At 41.8% G+C, this 20,263-nt stretch overlaps 1 protein-coding gene across 1 annotated transcript in view; it reads left to right on the top strand.

The window, feature by feature from the left end:
- Nucleotides 1–20,263, top strand: part of IFNLR1 (interferon lambda receptor 1) — a 78,264-nt gene that overhangs the window by 42,185 nt on the left and 15,816 nt on the right. The window contains exons 3-6 of the mRNA XM_082247068.1: nucleotides 999–1,171; nucleotides 5,534–5,685; nucleotides 13,060–13,216; nucleotides 15,965–16,089. Of these exons, the coding sequence (XP_082103194.1) occupies nucleotides 999–1,171; nucleotides 5,534–5,685; nucleotides 13,060–13,216; nucleotides 15,965–16,089 (607 nt within the window). The remainder of the gene's footprint in view (nucleotides 1–998; nucleotides 1,172–5,533; nucleotides 5,686–13,059; nucleotides 13,217–15,964; nucleotides 16,090–20,263) is intronic.

Here is a 20,263-nt window from a genome sequence, read left to right as displayed (position 1 = left end):
CAATTGGAAACAGCTAGGCTGCTTAATCCACACTGCCACAAGTGTAGAAAGGGTTAAGTCTCTTGCTCTCTTTACTCTCTGACAAGAGGACTTGGTGGATGATAACTTATCTTCAGGATACTCTCACTAGCATCCCCTTTCAACCGACACCCGTCCACTGACTATCCTAGGAGCAGGGGTCTCCCCTCTCAGGTCAGGCCCCTTGACACAAGATTCTGTACTAACTGTACTGCAGAGACAGATCCTCCAGTGTCTCCCCTCTCGGTTAGCTTTTCTGGACTTCTGGGTTCAGTTCCTCACTGCTACTCTTCAGGCCCTCAGGACGAACCCCTGGGACCGCATGGTACCTCTACAGAGGAAGAGGCAGCCATCCCCTTAATCTGGGACTCCGCTATCCAGGCGAAAGACCTCGAGCACATGTGCTCCTGGCTTTTATACAGTATCCCAACATGCACCGAGGCATTTTCCCTCTGCTAATCATCAGGACTGTATCGAAAGCCCATGCACCCATTCGTCAGGTTTCCTCCCACTGTCCAACATCCCTCCCTATTGGACCAGTGTGAAACACTCTCTAGTCTAGACAGAATGAGTTGCACCCTGAGTCCAATGAGCAGACCTCACTAACAGATCCTGCTCTCTGGTAGGCAGAGAACAATATAGCTTTACCTGCAGCTCTTCTGGTAAGCAGACAGAGCTCAAAATATACTTTCTCACTAGCACCTACCTACAGTAGGAGGGTGCTACATGCGCATTCTAGCCCTTCTAGTCCATTCCCGTCTCGTTAAGCTATGCTCACAATCCTGCACATGCGCATAAGAATGAACACTTGCTGCACGGAAATGAGCATCTGCTGTACGAGATCCCTGACAGTAGTGCCACCCTAGATGCCTTCATGGAGAATAACATCTCTCAATGTCATAAACCTACAGTATGTTTGTCATTTTTTAATATATCTAGTATCTGTTTGATCTCAAGCTAATATTTATTCTCTTTTCAAGGTGGCATGTAGTCCGCAAGTGTGAGAGAATCTACGCAACAGAGTGTGATTTAACATGTATCCTTAAGAAGTACTACTCTAACCAGTATGCAGTGCAAGTCAGGGTTGAGTCTGTGTCCCGGCAGGGGACATCAGAATGGGCCTCTCTACATAATATATCTTATATGTTCACAGGTAGGTGTGATGTACCAACTAGGAGAAGTAATCCTTTCATATTATTTATTTATAATATGATTATATATATATATATATATATATATATATATATACAAACAATTTTTTGCTTGTATTTTTTGTGTTTATCATGATTATATCTTGCATTACTTATTTAGGGGTAGGATTTAAAAGAATAATATCATTACACAGTAGTAACATGCAAATATGGGTGAGGCTTTCTATGGACTATTGTGCAAAACAAGTCCAATTTCAAGGAAAGGCTACACAGTTCATGGCCTGGAACAGCAAATCTGTAAAGAGCAATGTTAATTATGAAGTCAAATTTCGAATTTAGTTGTTATCATAGTCTTTTGGCAAAAATAATGCTATTTTAGTTTTAGTAGTAAATAGTAGTTTTAGTAGAATATAAGCCGAGGCACCTAAATTTACCACAAAAAACTGGGAAAACTTATTGACTTGAGTATAAGCCTAGGGTGGGAAATGCAGCAGCTACTGGACCCAACTGGACCACCACGAGACCCAAAACAGGGGCCGCAGGCATGGTGCAATATTTTTGTAGCGGAAAGTAACACTGGTAAAGAGACTGGCTGCCTGTTGTTCATAAACCTTTTATTAGTTCATGTAATTATTAGCTTCAGACGTCTTCAGCAACATGCATGCCAGACTCTGACCCCACTCCTGCTGTCACATGGCAAGAAGAAAACATGAACTGTGGTGCAGTAAATCTCAGAATATTTATTCTGCCGGTGACACCTACTGGCAGAAAGCAGGAACAGCATCAATGCTGTGTTTAGAGGAAAGCCATGTGAGATACTATAAATTAGCCTGGGCAGATAACCACCTGGCAGAACTAAATTTGGCTAGTAGTCACAACTGCTTATGGCATAGCTCCCAACTGTCCCTGATTTGGATCAATGTCCCTCTTTGCTCTTTCCTTCTCATTTTGGTCTGATCTACAGTATGTAGTTGTATATAAAATGCACTTTTTGTATTTTAAAAAGTCAATCAACAGCTGCAGCCACTGATCAGCGGATTCTTACAGTGATGGGCAGGGCTGCCAATAAGGGGTGCCAGTGATCCATCTGTATAAGGCCTGGGCCCCATCGGTTCAACAGGGTCTCTGGGCAGCATAAGGAAGAGGACCCTAAAAGGAGGGGCGGCAGGGGCAGCAGGGGCAGCAGTTTCTGGAACTGATCCCGTGTGGTGGTTGAAAGCCTCTTCCTTTCTCTTCCACCCAGGGCCAAAACTAGGGGGGGGGGGGTCATGTGCCCTGGATGGGTATGGCTCAACTTCTTCTAGAACCAGGAGCCCCAGCAAGCACTGTGCCCTCACTGTTCAGAACTGATCTTTGAGCTGCAGCCAGACAGTGACAAACGCAGTTGCAGCTGAAAGATCACATCTGTGTTACTACTACTGTACTGCCTAGGAGAGGGCTCTAGGGCTCTGTTCACCTCTGCCCACCTCCCAAAGGAGGACAGAACATTCACACTTGCTCCTGTGAGCTGTTATAACTATGCTGGTTAAGGTAGGGGACACACTGATGTAAGGGGGGTGAGATTAATGTAAGGGGGAAGGGACTAATGTAGGGGGATGCTCTGATGCAAAGAAGGTACTAATGTAAGTGGGACTCTGATGTAAGCGGGGAATTGATGTAAGAGGGCACACTGATGTAAGGGGGGGCTCTGAAGTAAGGGGGACTCCGTTATAATGAGGAGGCTCTGAAGTAAGGGGGGACTCTGATGTAAGAAAGTACTCTGATGTAAAGGGGGAATTTATTAAAGGGGGGCTCTGAAATAAGGGGGGAAACTGATGTTTCATGGGGCATTGATCTAGGAGGGGACATTGATATAAAGGGGAACTGATTTAAGGGGGGCTCTGATGTAAGGGGAGACACTGATGTAAGGGGGGTCTCATGCAAGGCAGTCACTATTGTAAGGGGGCACACTGATGTAAGGAAGGACTTTAATGTAAAGTGGGGAATTGATATAAGGGGGGGGCTATGAAGTAAGAGGGGACTCTGATTAAAGGAAGACACTATTGTCAGGGGGGACACTGATGTAAGGAGGGGATTGACGTAAGAGGGGACATTGATATGAGGGTGGACTCTGATGTAAGGGGACTCAATGATATAAAAAGGGAGAACTGATGTAAGGGGGCACACTGAAGTAAGAAAAGACTCTGATGTAAAGGGGGGGCTATGAAAAAAGGGGGAGCTCTGATGTAATGGAGGCACTGATGTAAGGGGGAGGACTATGAAATAAGGGGGGACTCTGATGTAGGAAAGGACACTGGTGTAAAGGGGAATACTAATGTAAGGATGGGCATTGAAATAAGTAAACTTAAAGGGTAACTCCACTTTCGTGGGGAAAAAAATTAGCAAATAAAAAAAAATAATATAGTCTATACAATTGTATAATTGCGACACAAGTCATATTGTAATTGAATGTTAATAAAAATTATCTTTCCATTTCAATCTGTAGCCATTGTAATTTTCTGTAAAATGTAATGCAATATGGCACACAGATGGTGTACAGAACACCCTCCAGATATATCATTTTTCGTGTGATTGACTTACTGATTTTCCTGGAAGTCTGCACTAAGATACAAATCAGATTTTGAGCATCCCCTTCAACAAAAATTTAATTTTTGGTGAGGTATTCCCAAAGGGAAATCATGTCTAAAGGGATGCAGGCCTTGCTAATTTCGTTATTAGAGCCTTGCAGGTGCATCAGCTGACGGATTATTAGAAAACCACTCCCATACAGACCCACTTAGCACAAACAAACAGCTATACCTTCAGAAAAACAAAAGGTAGGAATCTGCTACAAAGTTTGTTAAAATCTTTGCAATGTACAGAGATCGCCCAGAGGGTAATTTTATCCGATTTAATGAAACCTGCCAGGCGGGACGCTCAGACACTTGTACGCTATTTTTATGCACATTTTGATGTTTGTGAAATCTTTTATTCTTGTAAGTACCTTTCTAATACACTCCTATGCTGTAAATACGGACCTTCACTATATGCTGCTTTGGTGTTTTTCTTTGATGGTGGCATCTCCACCCATGAGTGCTTAGGCGCTATCTTCAAGGCGATAGTGGTATCTGTACAGAGGAGTGGAGTAGAGTTTGGTGATCCCTCATCTGAACACAGTTGATTATCCATCTACATGCCCTAGATCAGGGGTGTTAACCTCAATTTAATCGTGGGCCGCATCAGCATTATTATTGCCCTCAAAAGGGCCGGTAAGGCTAGATGTCCAGAGCATCCCCTACCCTTACATAAGATGTCAAGAGCCTCCCCACCATCAGAAATTGAGTCCTCCACCCTCCATTACATCACCGTGCACCCCCTTATCTTGTGCTGCTCCTGGGAATAAGCTGTAGGCTTTGCTGAAAAGCAAAAAGTACAGGGTCTGGAGGAGGACCAGAAGAGGGCTGGAGCTCTCCTGCAGCTGCAGGAGAGGTGCAAGGGCCACATGAAATGGCCTTGAGGGCCTGATTCGGCCCGCGGGCCTTGTGTTTGACACCTGTGCCGTAGATCCATGGGGCTCTGGTAAGCAGCCTCAGTTGGACACTGTGATGTTGTGCACTAACATTTTCACACAGATGCTGGTGATAGGATGTCATCCTTTTATATGGATTATGGACTTTTATTGGTTCTAATTTTAGCGCTGCATATGGACTTTTATCTTATATTATTTGCTATCAACAAATTTATGCTGGCTTCTTTTATTTATTTTAGAATTCTCTTTATTAGCGTGGATATTTCCCATTGATTTTTCGAGGTTACACTTTAAATGAAAAGTTTTAAGGTTAAAACATGTTTAATTAATAAAAAAAAAGTTTTAAAAAAATGTGGCATAGGTCCCACACACGTATGTAAAAAGCAATTGCACCACACATGTGAGGTATCGTGAACATTAGAGCAAGAGCAATAATTCTAGGACCATCATTCATGGTTAACTCTAAACTAATAACCTGTAAGGGCTTTTAAAGCATCTCCTAAGAAAAATTTTAGGTACGAGTGCTCACAGTTTTGAATCTTGAGATGCTTGGGTCACGTCAAATAAAAATTTATGCCAATCTTTTAGATTTTACCAAAAAAGCTTTATTGGGTATGTGTTTTGAAAACCTTGCTTTTATGTATAATTTGCATTTGTAATTGTATATGTACATCTGGGCAGCCATACTTGTTTGTACTCTGCTTCCTTCTAACGTTCTTATCTCACCAATCTATCTGAAAAGATACTCTATGCACCTCGCAGTCTTTATTCAGTAAAACATTTAGCACAGTAAAGGTATACAGATTAGCGTAATCAAGCTTTTGCATTGTGATCTGATTGGTACTTTTTTTTGCAGTGGACCCATCACCTCCCATTCTAAAGGTAATACAAGGAGATGGCAATATGACTATTAACATTTCAGTACAAACACCACCGTGCATGCCACATGCTTTGCACTTATATCTTAAGTATTTGTTGGAAATCAAGAATACTGAAAACCCTGCGGAGGTATGTGATTTTTTTTTTTTTTTTAATCGCATTTTGCATTTAAGTAAACATTTAAGAAACCAAAGCCAATCGATAGCAGGATAATATGAAAAAATGCTTAAAATTCAGTGAATACAGTATGCCAAAAAAAATATAAGTGCTGACTTTTTATACGGATCTAATTTTTCCCTCTAAAAATTAACCCAAACACTAAGATGGAAGCTTTAAAAGTTAGCCTGTTGCTTTTTTAAAATAATTTTTTAAAGGTATCCTGCCTAAGAACAGGCACCACACTATGAAACATTTCTCCGTGTACCCCCCCCCCCCCCCGAAACTCATTTCACTTTGTTACTTGGGGCCTGATTTCACTGACTGGGATAAGCCCTATCAGCTGCTATGCCCCAGTCAAAAGAGCGCCTCATTGTCCAGTAAGTTCACTCTCATAGATAGGGAGAAGGTAGTTAAGAGGTCTGTTCTGAATAGCAATGAGGGCGATCCAACATGTTTTAAATTCATGGTCTCGGAAAATGAATGTGGACATTTGCCAGACCAATTTATTTGTAACCATAATGCAGTGAATGAATTTTGAACTTATGTCAGCTGGCTTAAAACAGCCAATAAGAGGGCTTTCGGATAGGCCAGGCCCTTCACTATAAAAGAATGAGGTCACAGCAGCCATACTGTCAATGTGTTTAATCCTATTGGGAAAGTATACGGAGTGCTGCTGACATGTTGCATCGAGAGAGAGAGTAGTGTAGGGTCTGTGTGCACTGGCAGGTATATTCGAGTAGATGTAAACCCCTACTTAATGTCAAATAGATAGCAAAATATTAATTATGTCTGAGAATTATGGTTGTTTACTTTTTTTCATCCTTACATTTTAATACTGCTGATTTCTTGTGGCTTCTTTACAGCCTGACCATGTGTGCATGCACTACAGTGACAGGGCAAATTTACTAAGTTGTTTTTTTTCACAGGCCATTCTTTTTTTTTTTTTTTTTTTTTTTAAGTGATAGGCGAAATATGTCTGAACAATGTACAACAGTGCAGAATCCTATAGTTTTTTGTTCAGGAAAGAATCTGACAGGGTCATTTACAGGTAAGATTGTGGGAGACAGGGACAGTGGTGTCACCCCCCATGGCAAAAACTTTCTGCATACCGCAAGCTGTTATTTTCATGATACTTAGCGATTTAAAATAAAAATAGCATTTCCAAGTGATATTATCATTCTAACGCCTATATGAGAATTTAGTTGTTGCGTTTATATTTACTGTGCTTACTATCTTTCCCACCTCTGCTGCCACATTTGGCACCTCTTGTGGGGGGGGGGGGGGGCTTTCACCTGATTTTGACATGTACCCGCTCCCACTTCCGGCTCAGTTCAATGCCAGTTTCCATTAGTCAAGATGGTGGCGCCAGCACCCAATAGCCGATTCACGGATAGTTCCCGAGACAGGTAAGTGTCCTAATATTAAAAGTCAGCAGCTACAGTATTTGTAGCTGCTGACTTTAAAAAAACATTTTTTTTTTGGGGGGTGGGGGGGGAGCCTGGAGCTCCTCTTTAGATTAATTTGTTAAAAAATTAGACACAGGCAGAACAGTACATAAACTGTTTAATGAAGCTAAAATGTGTAAACTCATGGCCGATTCATTTTAGTAATGTACTCCACAGCTGCAACCTGGGAGATGTTCTGCAGCCCATTACTCCCTCCAGGTTGGGCTGGTGGATACCAGGTAGTTCCCTAAAGTGGTTGTAAACCCCCTTGAAGGGGTTAATTTCTTTAACTGTTAGCCTACATCCCACTTACCTGACCACAGAGCGTTCTGGGAGTGATGCAGTTCAGACACACTGGATCGTGAAAGGCCGAACTCGTTTATTTAGTTTGTCACACCTTCTTAAAGTAGAAGTCCACCCTAACACTAAAATCCCTGCATCTATATACATACCTTTTTTGAAGCCAATCCAACCCAATCCTATGCCGAACTATCAGCCTTGGCTTCGCTGTGGAGGAGGGTGCAGAGGACACATCCGACAACGGAAACCCCATAGTAAGTCTATGGGTGACGTCATTCATTTCAAAGCCATTGTTGGCCATGACCTCTGCAGAGCTTCCGCTGCTGGAGACCGGATCGGAACGGCTTCAAAAATGGTATGCATACTGATTTCTTCTTTACAGGGCTAGATAGGTTAATGTTAGATAGTGGATGTCTATAGATGCAGGGATTTTAGTTTTAGGGTGGAATTACACTTTAAGTATACAAAGACATATGGGTGGTACATATTAAATGACATATTTCCTTTACCGTAAGGGGAGGACCCCCTTATTCATTTAACCAATCATAAAGATGCACATATTTTAAACCTTGACATATTCATGAGCATATAGAAAGATTGGCTTAATATATTTGCAGGATAAAATTTTCCACTAGACAAATTCCTTTTTTTAGCCAAGCTTCTGGGCGTATTGCCAGCTTATTTCTGAACATTATAAATTCCACTTTTTCTACTGAAGTTAGTTTCATTATTGCTAAACAATTTTATTGCAAATATGCTAGAACAAGCTTACAAACCAACCTTGAGTGCATATTAGGCCATGTCCAGCCAGTGGTACCTCAATGACATCCAGTAGTCCATGTTATGATCACTTTTAAACATTTTAGTTGCAGTCTTGCCATCCATGTTTGCTTGACCAGGGCAGAAATTGCCTTTTTAGAAAAAATATAACATTTTTAAAAATTAAAATGAAATGATTTTTAGCAAAAAAAAAAAAACAAGTGCAAAGCCACGTCCCTTCTGGCCAGAAGAAAATAGTAATGGCGGGTGGGAAAGTGTTTGTGAACTTCCCAGGCCAATAACTAGAGGCAGAAGGGGATTTATCTCAGCTTGCATCGAAGCAGTTGAAATGCCAAGCTGGTATACAGCAGCTGGGAATCTGGGTAAATTGGGGATATATATATACTGTATGTATATACTTTGTGTGTATATATATATATATATATATATATATATATATATAATGCGCTCCAGCAAAAACCTGGCATAGGAAGAATAGGAAGATCATTACTAAACACAATGGGGTGGATGTCGGTGATTGATTCTTTTAGCTTCAATGCTTTACTGTGGGGAAGGGCAGGCAGTCTATGGCTGTATGATCGAATGCTTAATTTTTGCTGCTGCCTGCCCTTTCCCTTTTGTCCCTGGAAAAAGGCTCACAGGAAAAGGTCAGTGAGAACTGAAAAGGAATAGAAATGGGGCTCCTACCAAATGTGGTGGTCCCGCAAAATCCAGTTGGTTCTCCCTTGCAACATACATTCCAGCTGCCATTATTTTTATCCAGTTTGCATTCCCATCCCTGTCTACACTTGGTTGACTAGGGCAGGGATGGATTTCTGAGAGAAAAAAGTAAATCTGTACATTTCAGCAAAAATTAAAATACAAAAAAGTGTGATACTAGATAGAAGTATGTGGGTCCACTAGGCCACGAACTGGTGGTGGACTGTTTTCACCAGTTCTTCACTATGTATGATACAGTAGGTACTACTTTCATATAACCTCAGCACCCCAGAGCCTCTCCTTGTGCCAACATCACATAGAAGGAGGAAGAGTTGAAGAAATAAGTGGTGGGAGGGGGAGGGAGGAGTATGGGGGTTTTAGAGACTTAAGGGGAGCTCTGTGCGCAGTCTGAGAATCCTCCCGCAGGATTGATGAGGAGTGCTTAGCCCCAGACTGTATAAACAGGGGATTCTTTAAAAATTGACAGCTGTCAGAACAGCTGCAGCAGCCCTCCTAAGTCCCTCTCATGTATTTCATGCAGTTGCAAAGTGGTTGCATTGCTGGCCATCTTCACTTCAGTGGATTGTGTTCAGTGCTGGTGCTGCCTACTGAATGCAACAAGTCTTTTAATATTTGCTACGGCCAAAAAGCATTGATGCTGCAGCATGGGTCCTGAGTCCTGAGTAGCTGCATTTCTGTTTTTAGGTGAGTGGTCGGGGAGGCAGTAAAACCACACCTCAATCCCCTGCTTTTACAACCTCCCCGCTGCCCGTGTGAACAAACCCTTAGGAGTTTAAAGAGGCAGTGAGGAGGCCACATGTTGCCTCCTCACTGCTTGCCATGCGCCCTCTGAAAAGGATTCATTAAGAATCACTCTTCACAGAGCATCAATTGTAGAAATTAACTTTTTCAGGAAGAATCTGTTCTCCATTGTGTGAGCTGGAAGGCAAGTGTCTTGGCAGCAGTGTCAGGGCCTGATATGTACATCCCAGGACAGCAGATACATGAGGAGTAGTGATGGACGAACATCGGACGGGGCGGTTCGCGAACGCCATCCTTAAACTTTTTCAAATGTTTGCGAACTGCAAGTTCGCGGCGGACCCCATTCATTTTAATGGCAGGCAAACATTAAAAACCTCCAGGTCATATTTGCAGCCACACACTGTACACACATAGTCCCACAAGATGGACACTGACATACCAGAAGTAAGAAGTATTGCTATTGGAAAAGTTGCCATACATTTTTTTTTTTCAGCTAAAAAATGTATTTATTTTTTTTCTAAATCAGCCAGAACTGACAGCAGCCGGTAAATACATGTCAAATACATATAGGGTCCATTCACACGTCTGTAAAACAGGTCCACATCCGTTCCACAATTTAGCGAAACGTTTACAGACCCATTGCTTTTCAATTCCAGTCTGAAAAATTAGGCATTCACAGGATAAAGTAGTAAGTGTCGGCCAGTACAGGCCCCAAAAATTAGCCCACAGGCGTTCACCTGACAGCAAAGAACTTTGTATTCGGTGGCTGGAGGTACATTAGGCATTCACAGGATACATAAGTAAGTGTCGGCCAGTACAGGCCCCAGAAATTTGCCCACAGGCATTCACCTAACAGCAAAGAACTTGGTATTCTGTGGCTGGAGGTACATTAGGCATTGACAGAATACAGAAGTAAGTGTTGGCCAGTACAGGTCCAAAAAATTAGCCCACAGGCGTTCAGCTGACAGCAAAGAACTTTGTATTCGGTGGCTGGAGGTACATTAGGCATTCACAGGATACAGAAGTAAGTGTCGGCCAGTACAGGCCCCAGAAATTTGCCCACAGGCATTCACCTAACAGCAAAGAACTTGGTATTCTGTGGCTGGAGGTACATTAGGCATTGACAGAATACAGAAGTAAGTGTTGGCCAGTACAGGTCCCAAAAATTAGCCCACAGGCGTTCAGCTGACAGCAAAGAACTTTGTATTCGGTGGCTGGAGGTACATTAGGCATTCACAGGATACAGAAGTAAGTGTCAGCCAGTACAGGCCCCAAAAATTAGCCCACAGGCGTTCACCTGGCAGCAAAGAACTTTGTATTTGGTGGCTGGAGGTACATTAGACATGCACAGGATACAGAAGTAAGTGTTGGCCAGTACAGGCCCCAAAAATTAGCCCACAGGCGTTCACCTGACAGAAAAGAACTTTGTATTCGGTGGCTGGAGGTACATTAGGCATTCACAGGATACAGAAGTAAGTGTCAGCCAGTACAGGCCCCACAAATTAGCCCACAGGCGTTCACCTTACTGCAAAGAACTTTGTATTCGGTGGCTGGAGGTACATTAGGCATTTACAGGATACAGAAGTAAGTGTCGGCCAGTACAGGCCCCAAAAATTAGCCCACAGGCGTTCACCTGACAGCAAAGAACTTTGTACTCGGGGGCTGGAGGCACATTAGGCATTCACAGGATACAGAAGTAAGTGTCGTCCAGTACAGGCCCCAAAAATTAGCCCACAGGCGTTCACCTGACAGCAAAGAACTTTTTATTCTGTGGCTGGAGGTTGCTGTGTGGAGCAGGGACAGACTGTATAGTGACACAAGTCACTAGCTAATAGGTCCACAAAAGTATTTTGTCAGTGTAGGGAGAGGTTGCTGTGTGGAGCTGGGACAGACTGTAGCAATTAGGCATTCAACAGACATAAAAGGCCTTTTATGCCGCTGTATTTACCTAAGACAGGGACCATGAATTGGTATGGGTGGTGGCGGATATTTGTGGCCTGTCATGAGGAATTTGAATCAAACATGGTCTACTGGTCACATGTGTTGATTGAATTCCTCCGAGATCCATTCCTAAATTCTTTTTTAGAAATGTGAGCTAGTCAACGCTGTCGTGAGCTAGGCGAGTGAGCTTATCAGTCACGATCCCCCCCCTGCTGCGCTGAACGTCCTTTCGGACAGGACACTGGACACGGGGCAAGCCAACAGTTCCATTGCAAATTGTGCAAGCTCTGGCCAGAGATCAAGCCTGCCCACCCAGTAGTACAGTGGTTCATCACTTCTCAGAGTGTCCACATCAATTCAATCTATTCTTTTCTATTCTATTCTATTTTTCCATTTGAATTCAAATTTATTCTATTTGAAATTTGAATTTCTGAAGATGTTATAGTCTTTCTATTTTATTCTTTTATATTCTTTTTTATTCTGTTATATTCCTTATTTTCTATTTCATTCTGATCTTTTATTTACTATTCTATTTTGTTCTGTTTTACTGTTTCTATTCTATTCTTTTATTTTTTATTCTATCCCTTTATTTTCTATTCAATTTTTTTCCATTCTTTTATTTTGTATTTGGTTCGGTTTTACTCTATTCTATTATTTTCTTTTCTATTCTATTCTATTCTTTTATTTTCTATTCTATTCATTTTATTTTCTATGCTATTTTATTTTCCTCTGAAATGCGAATTCGATTTGAAAACAATTCGAATTTGATTAGAAAACTATCAGAATTTTGCCTGAAATTTTTTTTAGGTATTTTGGATTTATTTAAATTAGTTACTATTGTAGTTCATGTAATTCATGTAATACATCCAAATTCAGGAATAATGGAAAATCTGAATTTCGTTTCGAAAGGAAACAAACCGCACATGCCCAATAGCTGGAGAGACATTAAAAAGAAGAGGGGCAACCTCCATAGATTTATCTGCTTTATCTATGGTCTGTAGCTCAGCAAAGTATGTGTGGCGCAGTGTGACAGTGGAGTCCCCTTACACCCAACTGAATAGCAGGGGATCTGTGAGCGAAAAAAAGGCCCTAAATGGCTGATAGTGAACCTTTGGCTCATCTATGGAAAAAGTTTTTAAATATTAGCTGTAAAAGAGCTAACCCTTTTAGCTGCAAGTATTGTAAAACAATTCATCCTCTAAGTTTGCAGCCGAAAAACTGAAGTCATTTAATGATAAAATCTGGGCTAACCAAATACACAAGTATCATGTTATTCTTGCTAAAATCCTGTGTGTGGGGTAAAATACATAATAAAGGAAATCTTTCAATCATGTCATTCCTAGTTTCTTAAATGTTTAATTCTTGTTGTTGTATAATTAAATCTAACTCATTTTCAAATTATGTATATGATTATTAGAAAACACGGGAAATAAACATGAGAGGGCCTTCGGAAACAATCAAAACAGATGGGTATGAAGGAGAGTACTGCATGGTGGCAAGAACTATATATGAAAGTGCTATAAATAAATATAGTGAACCATCGCATCCTTTTTGTTTTACCATTTCTCAAAAAGGTAACTCCACAGTATTACTCATTTTGTCTTATACCTAAAATGCAACTGTATGATATTATGATTCCTGAAATTTGAACTACTATATTAGTCATGCTTGGTTCATTCATCCAGATTGCCTTTAGTCTCCATAGCCTTACTTGGCAAATTTGAGAGCTTTAAGCCTCGTACACACGTGTATGAAACCGCCTCTCAGCAAACTGTGTACACGACTCCAGGGCGGAGCCTCAGTAACCCGCTCCGTATCATGCAATGTGCCTGGTGTCTCCACACGTGTCCCCTCTTGTTGCTTCACTCACCAGAAAACTCTCCCATCAAAGGGGTAACCAGCATTCACAGCTCCACCTGATTGTATATGGATATTCAGGACCTACTTCAGGACGTTTTCTCCTTAACGTTACTTCCAATCCCCAGCAATTGTGTAACTTAAAGCGGAGTTCCGGGCACAAAATCGATATTTTTTTTTTGTGCCCGTCCGCTTCTTCCCCTTAACCTGAAACAGAATTGGATAGTTAGATTTTTTTTTTTATTCACTCACCTTGTAATTGAAGATCGAAGATACTCACCTAGTCTTCACTTCCTCCCTTAGCGCCGCGGCTCACCCGTCACTTCCTGGCCTGCACTGATTCCTGGGAGCTGAACGTCATCGCTCCCAGGAATCAATGCGATGGCACCGGCCCCGCTCGTCACTTCCGGGCGACGCCGCATTCCCCTGCTAAACAGCTTCTGGGCATGCCCAGAAGCTGTTGAGAAATGCGGCGCCGCACCGGAAGTGACGAGAGGGGCCGGTGCATTCTGGGAGAAGAAGACGCGGAAGAAGACACAGAAGAGGACCGCGCCGGCTTCAGCTGCCCACAAGAGAGATGGAAACGCTGTGGAAGAAATTTTATAAGTAAGTATTTCTTCTAAAAGGTAAGTGCGAACTGGGACAGATCAGAGGCTAGCCATTGTGGAATGTGCTAGCCCTGACTGTCCCGGGGGTATGTTCAGTGAAAAATGACTTCTGTGCCCGGAACTCCGCTTTAAGTGATTAATCCTCTGTATGCACAGATCCTCCCCCTCCTGCAGGTTAATTCTGGACAAGTCCAGATAAGCACAGTAAGTGTAGTTCAGCTGCACTTGCAAGCTGAGCATATAGGTCCTCGGAGCCCTCTAATGTTTACTATGTACATATACACCCAAATCTCTCTCAGCCATTTTCCATATGCTGATTTGCATTTTTATTATTTTTTTATTGCATTTTCAGCAATTTTAAACCACCAGATAAAGAATTTTACCAGAAACAGGGTTTTTTACCTTTATGTCAAATGAACGAAATTATTTTGATTTTCTTTTCATTTGAGCAGATGCACACACACACTGCTTGTTATTTCAACCCTGTGATGACCCCATGTGGGTTGCAGTGAAACATGTTGGGTTTTCATTTTCTTTTTTCTGAGTTAAACACTTATTAGGTTGTGCACTTTTTTTAATATGATTTTTATTATTGGAGAGCTACCTTGGTCCTTTGACCCTAAGACAAATAGAGATAGGGCTGTATAGGTGCTGGATTATAGAAGAATTTTACAATAATTTACTATGGAGGCTACTCAGGCTACTATGTGGTGGGATGCTGAGCCTTATTGGGCAGCTACTGACTTTATGCATGATTTTGAGGGCAGCCTGAGTAAAATAGAGAGAATTTTGCAGGTTCATAGACTGGAGAGACATCTGTGCTCAGCTTACCATGTTTTCTGGAGGTCAAGCTGCATCTGTATGAGTATAAAGCACATGTACATACACCTCTACTGTGTAAAATAAAGTGAATTACGCATACACTTTGAAAGGTCTGGACATGCATATGGGGATGCTTGTCCAACCTTTTATGCTCTAATAGTGTTCGGCTGTACTAGGGATTGCAAGAAACTAATACCAATTCAAATTCAAGAACACTAAATGCTTTTGTAAATAGATTTATTATTTTATATTGGCCACAATCCTTCCAGAACATGTGCATGCTTTTTTTTTTACCTGTAATTGGGTTTTAACACAATTAAATAAAGCACTTAGCAGGATAAAGTAATTTGTTTTACATGGGGCTGTAAAGCCTTTAAAACTTTCACTTGAATGTAGCTTTCTTGCGGACCCATCAAGAAAGGATTATGGGGAAAATCTTGTGCATATAGTACGCAAATAGAACAGAACACAAATATAATCGCTTAAATTTTACATAAATACACATAAAATTTGAAGGAAGTATTAATTTCCATTCAGTGAATAAGAAAACAATTCTTCTCCCTAATCTGCTAAAGTGGTAGTAAATTCCACTTTTTATTTTGTACCTACAGATAAACCTATAGTAAGGCTTACTTGTGGGTACAGTAAATATCTCCTAAACGTTCACCATTTAGGTGATATTTACATATGTAGCAGCTGTTGACGTCACTGGTGCAACTGCATTTGGCATGCTGTCCATTAAGAGAGCTGTGCCATGGCATGACTTTATCGCAGCTCGGCCATTTAAACGGCTGGAGCCCACAAACATAGATGGAGACTGTGTGAAGATGGATTCCCTGTCAATGAGTCACTGGAGGGATTAGTTTTTTAGGTAAATCTGTCATAATGTGCTAGTATAAGGTGATAATTAGCACATTAGGACATAAGCCTGTCCATTTATTTTATTTTATTTTTTTCTTAACGCTGCTTTAAGGTATTGCTTTAACCAAGATGAAATTAGCAATGTTAAATGCATAATTTATTTTCCTTCTTTAGATCAAACCCATCAATTAATGCCACTGATTGGACTGCCAGCAGTAGTTGCCATTCTCTTTGTTGTATTTCTGTTTCTCATAATCTTGAATATAACAAATCAGAGGGCTACAATCCCCAAAGTATTGGTGAGTTTTTTTCATTTTTATTAGTGGACTTTTATTAGTGTCAATAACCACTTACATTAAACCTCCTTTGTGATACTGGCATTGCCTCTATAAAATAAAATGTATAACAGTGGTGTAATAAATATTGCAGCCAATCATGATGATCACATGCAGGCTGTAGGTTTGTTTAGAAACAAACCTCTCCAGCCAGCAGATGCTTTCTCAGCCTACAGATGGTAATGTGCCTTGGTTTAATAATGCAAATGTCAGATACAGCTACAGTATGAAAAAATAAACACTGTCACCTTGCCTGTGCAGGGTAAAGCAACAGTGTCTGCATCTCCCGGCAACCAATATACTCAACTCACCTTGTCTGTGCTACTTTGTATCTTCTTGTTCCTCGGCTACTGACCACACTACTTAGAATTTGTGGATACTGGGAAGCATGTGACCTGCTCCCATGTGACAGTGCCATGGCCTTTTAGCCAATCACTAAGCCTGAACACAGTCAAATGACTGGGCGAGTGGTGTTTTAGCTCCCTATGGTAGCCAATACAGCCAATCTCAGCAAAGGCTTGAAAGGAGCAAAGAGCTGTGAGGAAATAAAGGTAATGTGTGCATACCGGAGTTGTATGATACATTGTTACCAAACATTTCTTAGGCAGGTGACAGTGTCTCTTAAAAAATATAGATGACTATGTAAACTGCACTTCCTTCACCAGACTCTGCTACATAGTTACATAGTTAGTGAGGTTGAAAAAAGACATCAGTCCATCCAGTTCAACCTATGATGCGTGTGTGTGTTTGCTTTTAACCGTACATTGTATACCCCTGTATGTTGTGGTCTCTAAGGTGCCCATCTAATAGTTTTTCGAAACTATCAATGCTCCCTGCTGTTACGACTGCTTGTGGAAGAGAATTCCACATCCTTACCGCTCTTACAGTGAAGAACCCCTTACGCACTTTAAGGTTAAACCGCCTTTCCTCTAGTTTTAGTGAGTGGCCACGTGTCTTCTTGTATTCCCTTTCTCTGAATAGTTTGTTCCTTATGCTAGGGTCGCCAGTACAGTATTTGCACATTGATATCATATCCCCCCTCAATCGTCTCTTTTCCAGAGAGAATAATTTCAGTGCTTGTATTCTTTCCTCATAGCTGATGTCCTCAATTCCCCTAATTATTTTTGTTGCCCTTCTCTGGACTCTTTCCAGTTCCAGCACATCTTCCTGAGGACCGGTGCCCAGAACTGGACAGCATACTCCAGATGTGGCCGGACCAGAGTCTTGTATAGACTGAGAATAATCTCTTTATTTCTGGAGTGAATCCCCTTTTTTATACATCCCAGTATTCTGTTGGCTTTGCTTGCAGCGGCTTGGCATTGCATGCCACTGCTAAGCCTGTTGTCTACCAGTACCCCCAAGTCCTTTTCCATCCTAGACTCACCCAGAGGTTCCCCCCCTAGTGAGTAGCTTGCTTTCTGGTTTCTGGCCCCCAAGTGCATTACTTTACATTTTTCAACATTAAACCTCATCTGCCATGTAGTTGCCCACCCCGTTATTTTGTTCAGGTCCGCTTGTAAGGTTTCCACATCCTGCATAGAAGATATTGGCAAGCCTAGTTTAGTATCATCTGCAAATACTGAGATTGTACTCGATATCCCCTCCTCTAGATCATTTATGAATAAATTAAACAGAATTGGGCCCAGGACAGAACCCTGGGGGACCCCACTTTCCACACCCGCCCAATCAGAGTACTCCCCATTAATCATCACCCTCTGGACTCTCCCCTGGAGCCAGTTCTCTATCCAGGTACTTACCTTATGGTCCATACCTACCTTCCTTAGTTTGTACAGTAAGCGTTTGTGGGGAACGGTGTCAAAGGCCTTTGCAAAGTCCAGATACACCACATCCACAGGCTTTCCTTTATCTAGGTGGCAGCTCACTTCATCGTAGAAGGTTAATAGATTGGTTTGGCAAGAACGATTTTTCATGAATCCATGCTGATTACTACTAATAATACAGTTTTCATTATTAAAGTCTTGTATGTGGTCTCTTAACATCCCCTCCAAAATCTTGCAGACTACTGATGTTAGGCTGACAGGTCTATAGTTACCCAGGATACATCTCGGCCCCTTTTTAAATATTGGTACCACGTTGGCTTTTTTCCAATCAGCTGGCACCATACCCGTCTGTAAACTATCCTTAAAGATCAAGAATAATGGTCTGGCAATCACCTGGCTGAGCTCTTTAAGAACCCTCGGGTGCAAGCCATCCCCGGTCCCGGGAATTTATTTATGTTAAGTTTCTCTAGTTTAGTTCTAAGTCTATCTTCTGTTAGCCATGGCGGCACTTCCTGAGGTGTGTTGTTTAGTTCGGCCTTAAAAGCTAGGTTCGTGTAGCCCCCGATTCTTTTGTAAAGACTGAAGAGAAGAAATTATTTAACACTTACGCCTTTTCTCTGTCCTCAGTGGCCATATTTCCTTTGTCATCTTTTATGGGGCCAATGTGTTCTGGCCATACTTTTCCTTCTGTTTATATACTTAAAGAACTTCTTGGGGTTCTTTTTACTCTCCTCCGCTATATGTCTCTTGAGTTCTATTTTAGCCGCCCTGATTTCATCTTTACATTTCTTATTACACTCTTTGTAATGCTTAAATGCTGCCAATGACCCCTCAGTCTTGTATTTTTTGAAGGCCTTTTCTTTAGCACTAATATGCATTTTTAAGTTGGAGTTTAGCCACCCAGGGTTTAGTTTTGCTCTTTTAAATTTATTTCCCTTTGGAATGCACTGGTCAATCCCTTTGTTAAGTATGCTCTTGAAGCACTCCCATTTTTCCGTCGTGTTCTTTGTTCCCAGGGTTCTATCCCATTTGATATTTTCTAGCAGCGAGCGCAGTTTAGGGAAATTGGCTCTTTTGAAATTCAGTGTCCTTATATTACCCTTGTGTTTCCTATTACTGTAATTAATACTGAAACTTATTGACCTATGGTCACTGTTTCCTAAGTTGTCCCATATTTCTATATCCGTGAGCAGGTCTGTATTGTTGGTAATCAGTAGGTCAAGTACCGCATTGTTTCTTGTCGGTGTATTCACCATCTTACCCATGAAATTGTCCTGCAAAACATTTAGGAACTGCCTAGCCTTGGCTGAGTGCGCGGTTCCTTCTGCCCAGTCTATATCTGGATAATTAAAGTCCCCCATTATAATGGCATTTCCCATTCTTGCTGCCAATCCTATCTGTAACATGAGGTCCGCCTCCCCCTGCTCCCTCTGGTTGGGGGGCCTATAGCATACGCCCAATATTACCTTCCCCACCGTGCCTTCCCTTTGAAGCTCTACCCATAGGGATTCTGCCTCATCCATAGCTCCATTATTATCGTCCCTCATATTTACCTGTATACTGTTCTTAATATACAGACATACCTCTCCCCCTTTTTTACCTTCTCTATCCCTGCAATAAAGGGAGTACCCCTGAATGGTCGCCATCCAGTCATGAGAGCTGTCAAACCAAGTCTCAGTTATCCCCACAAAATCTAAGTCCTCCTTAAACATCAGTAGCTCCAGCTCTCCCATCTTGTTGGCCAGGCTTCTGGCATTGGTATACAAACCTCTTAATTTTGACCGGTTACATATATCCTCATTTGATGTTTTTAGGCTGCTCTCTTGATTTTTCCCCATACCCACCCTGGGTTTAGGAGCTCCGAACACCCTACCGTTAATGCCCCCATTACTGCCCTCTGAAACTTGCTTTCCACTGGCTAATTCTACATCTGTACCCTCCCCCCCGTCACCTAGTTTAAAAGCCCCTCTAACTTTGTGGCCATCCTCTCACCCAGTACAGCTGCACCCTCCCCATTTAGGTGCAATCCGTCCCTACCAAGGAGCCGGTGGCCGACTGAGAAGTCGGCCCAGTTCTCCAGGAACCTGAAACCCTCCTTACTACACCAGCTCCTCAGCCACTTGTTAACTTCCCTAATCTCCCGCTGCCTCTCTGATGTGGCTCGAGGTACAGGTAAGGATTAAAGGCTAGCGCTGAGGATTATAATTATACTGATACCACTGTATAGTGGGCTGCTGCTGTTATAAAAGGTGATGTACCTTCATAAAGTGTATAGTGCAAAAGTATACCTGCGCTGCTAATAAAACAAACTAATAAATAAATCTCAATAATTATTGTGTATAAATAGTCTGTGTAAA

The sequence above is a fragment of the Pelophylax lessonae genome (genome assembly GCF_965119305.1).
Source record: "Pelophylax lessonae genome assembly, chromosome: 2".
NCBI classification, from domain to species: Eukaryota; Metazoa; Chordata; class Amphibia; order Anura; family Ranidae; genus Pelophylax; species Pelophylax lessonae.
The sequence above is the reverse complement of the archived record's forward strand: the minus strand, read 5'-3'. Positions and strand labels throughout refer to the sequence as shown.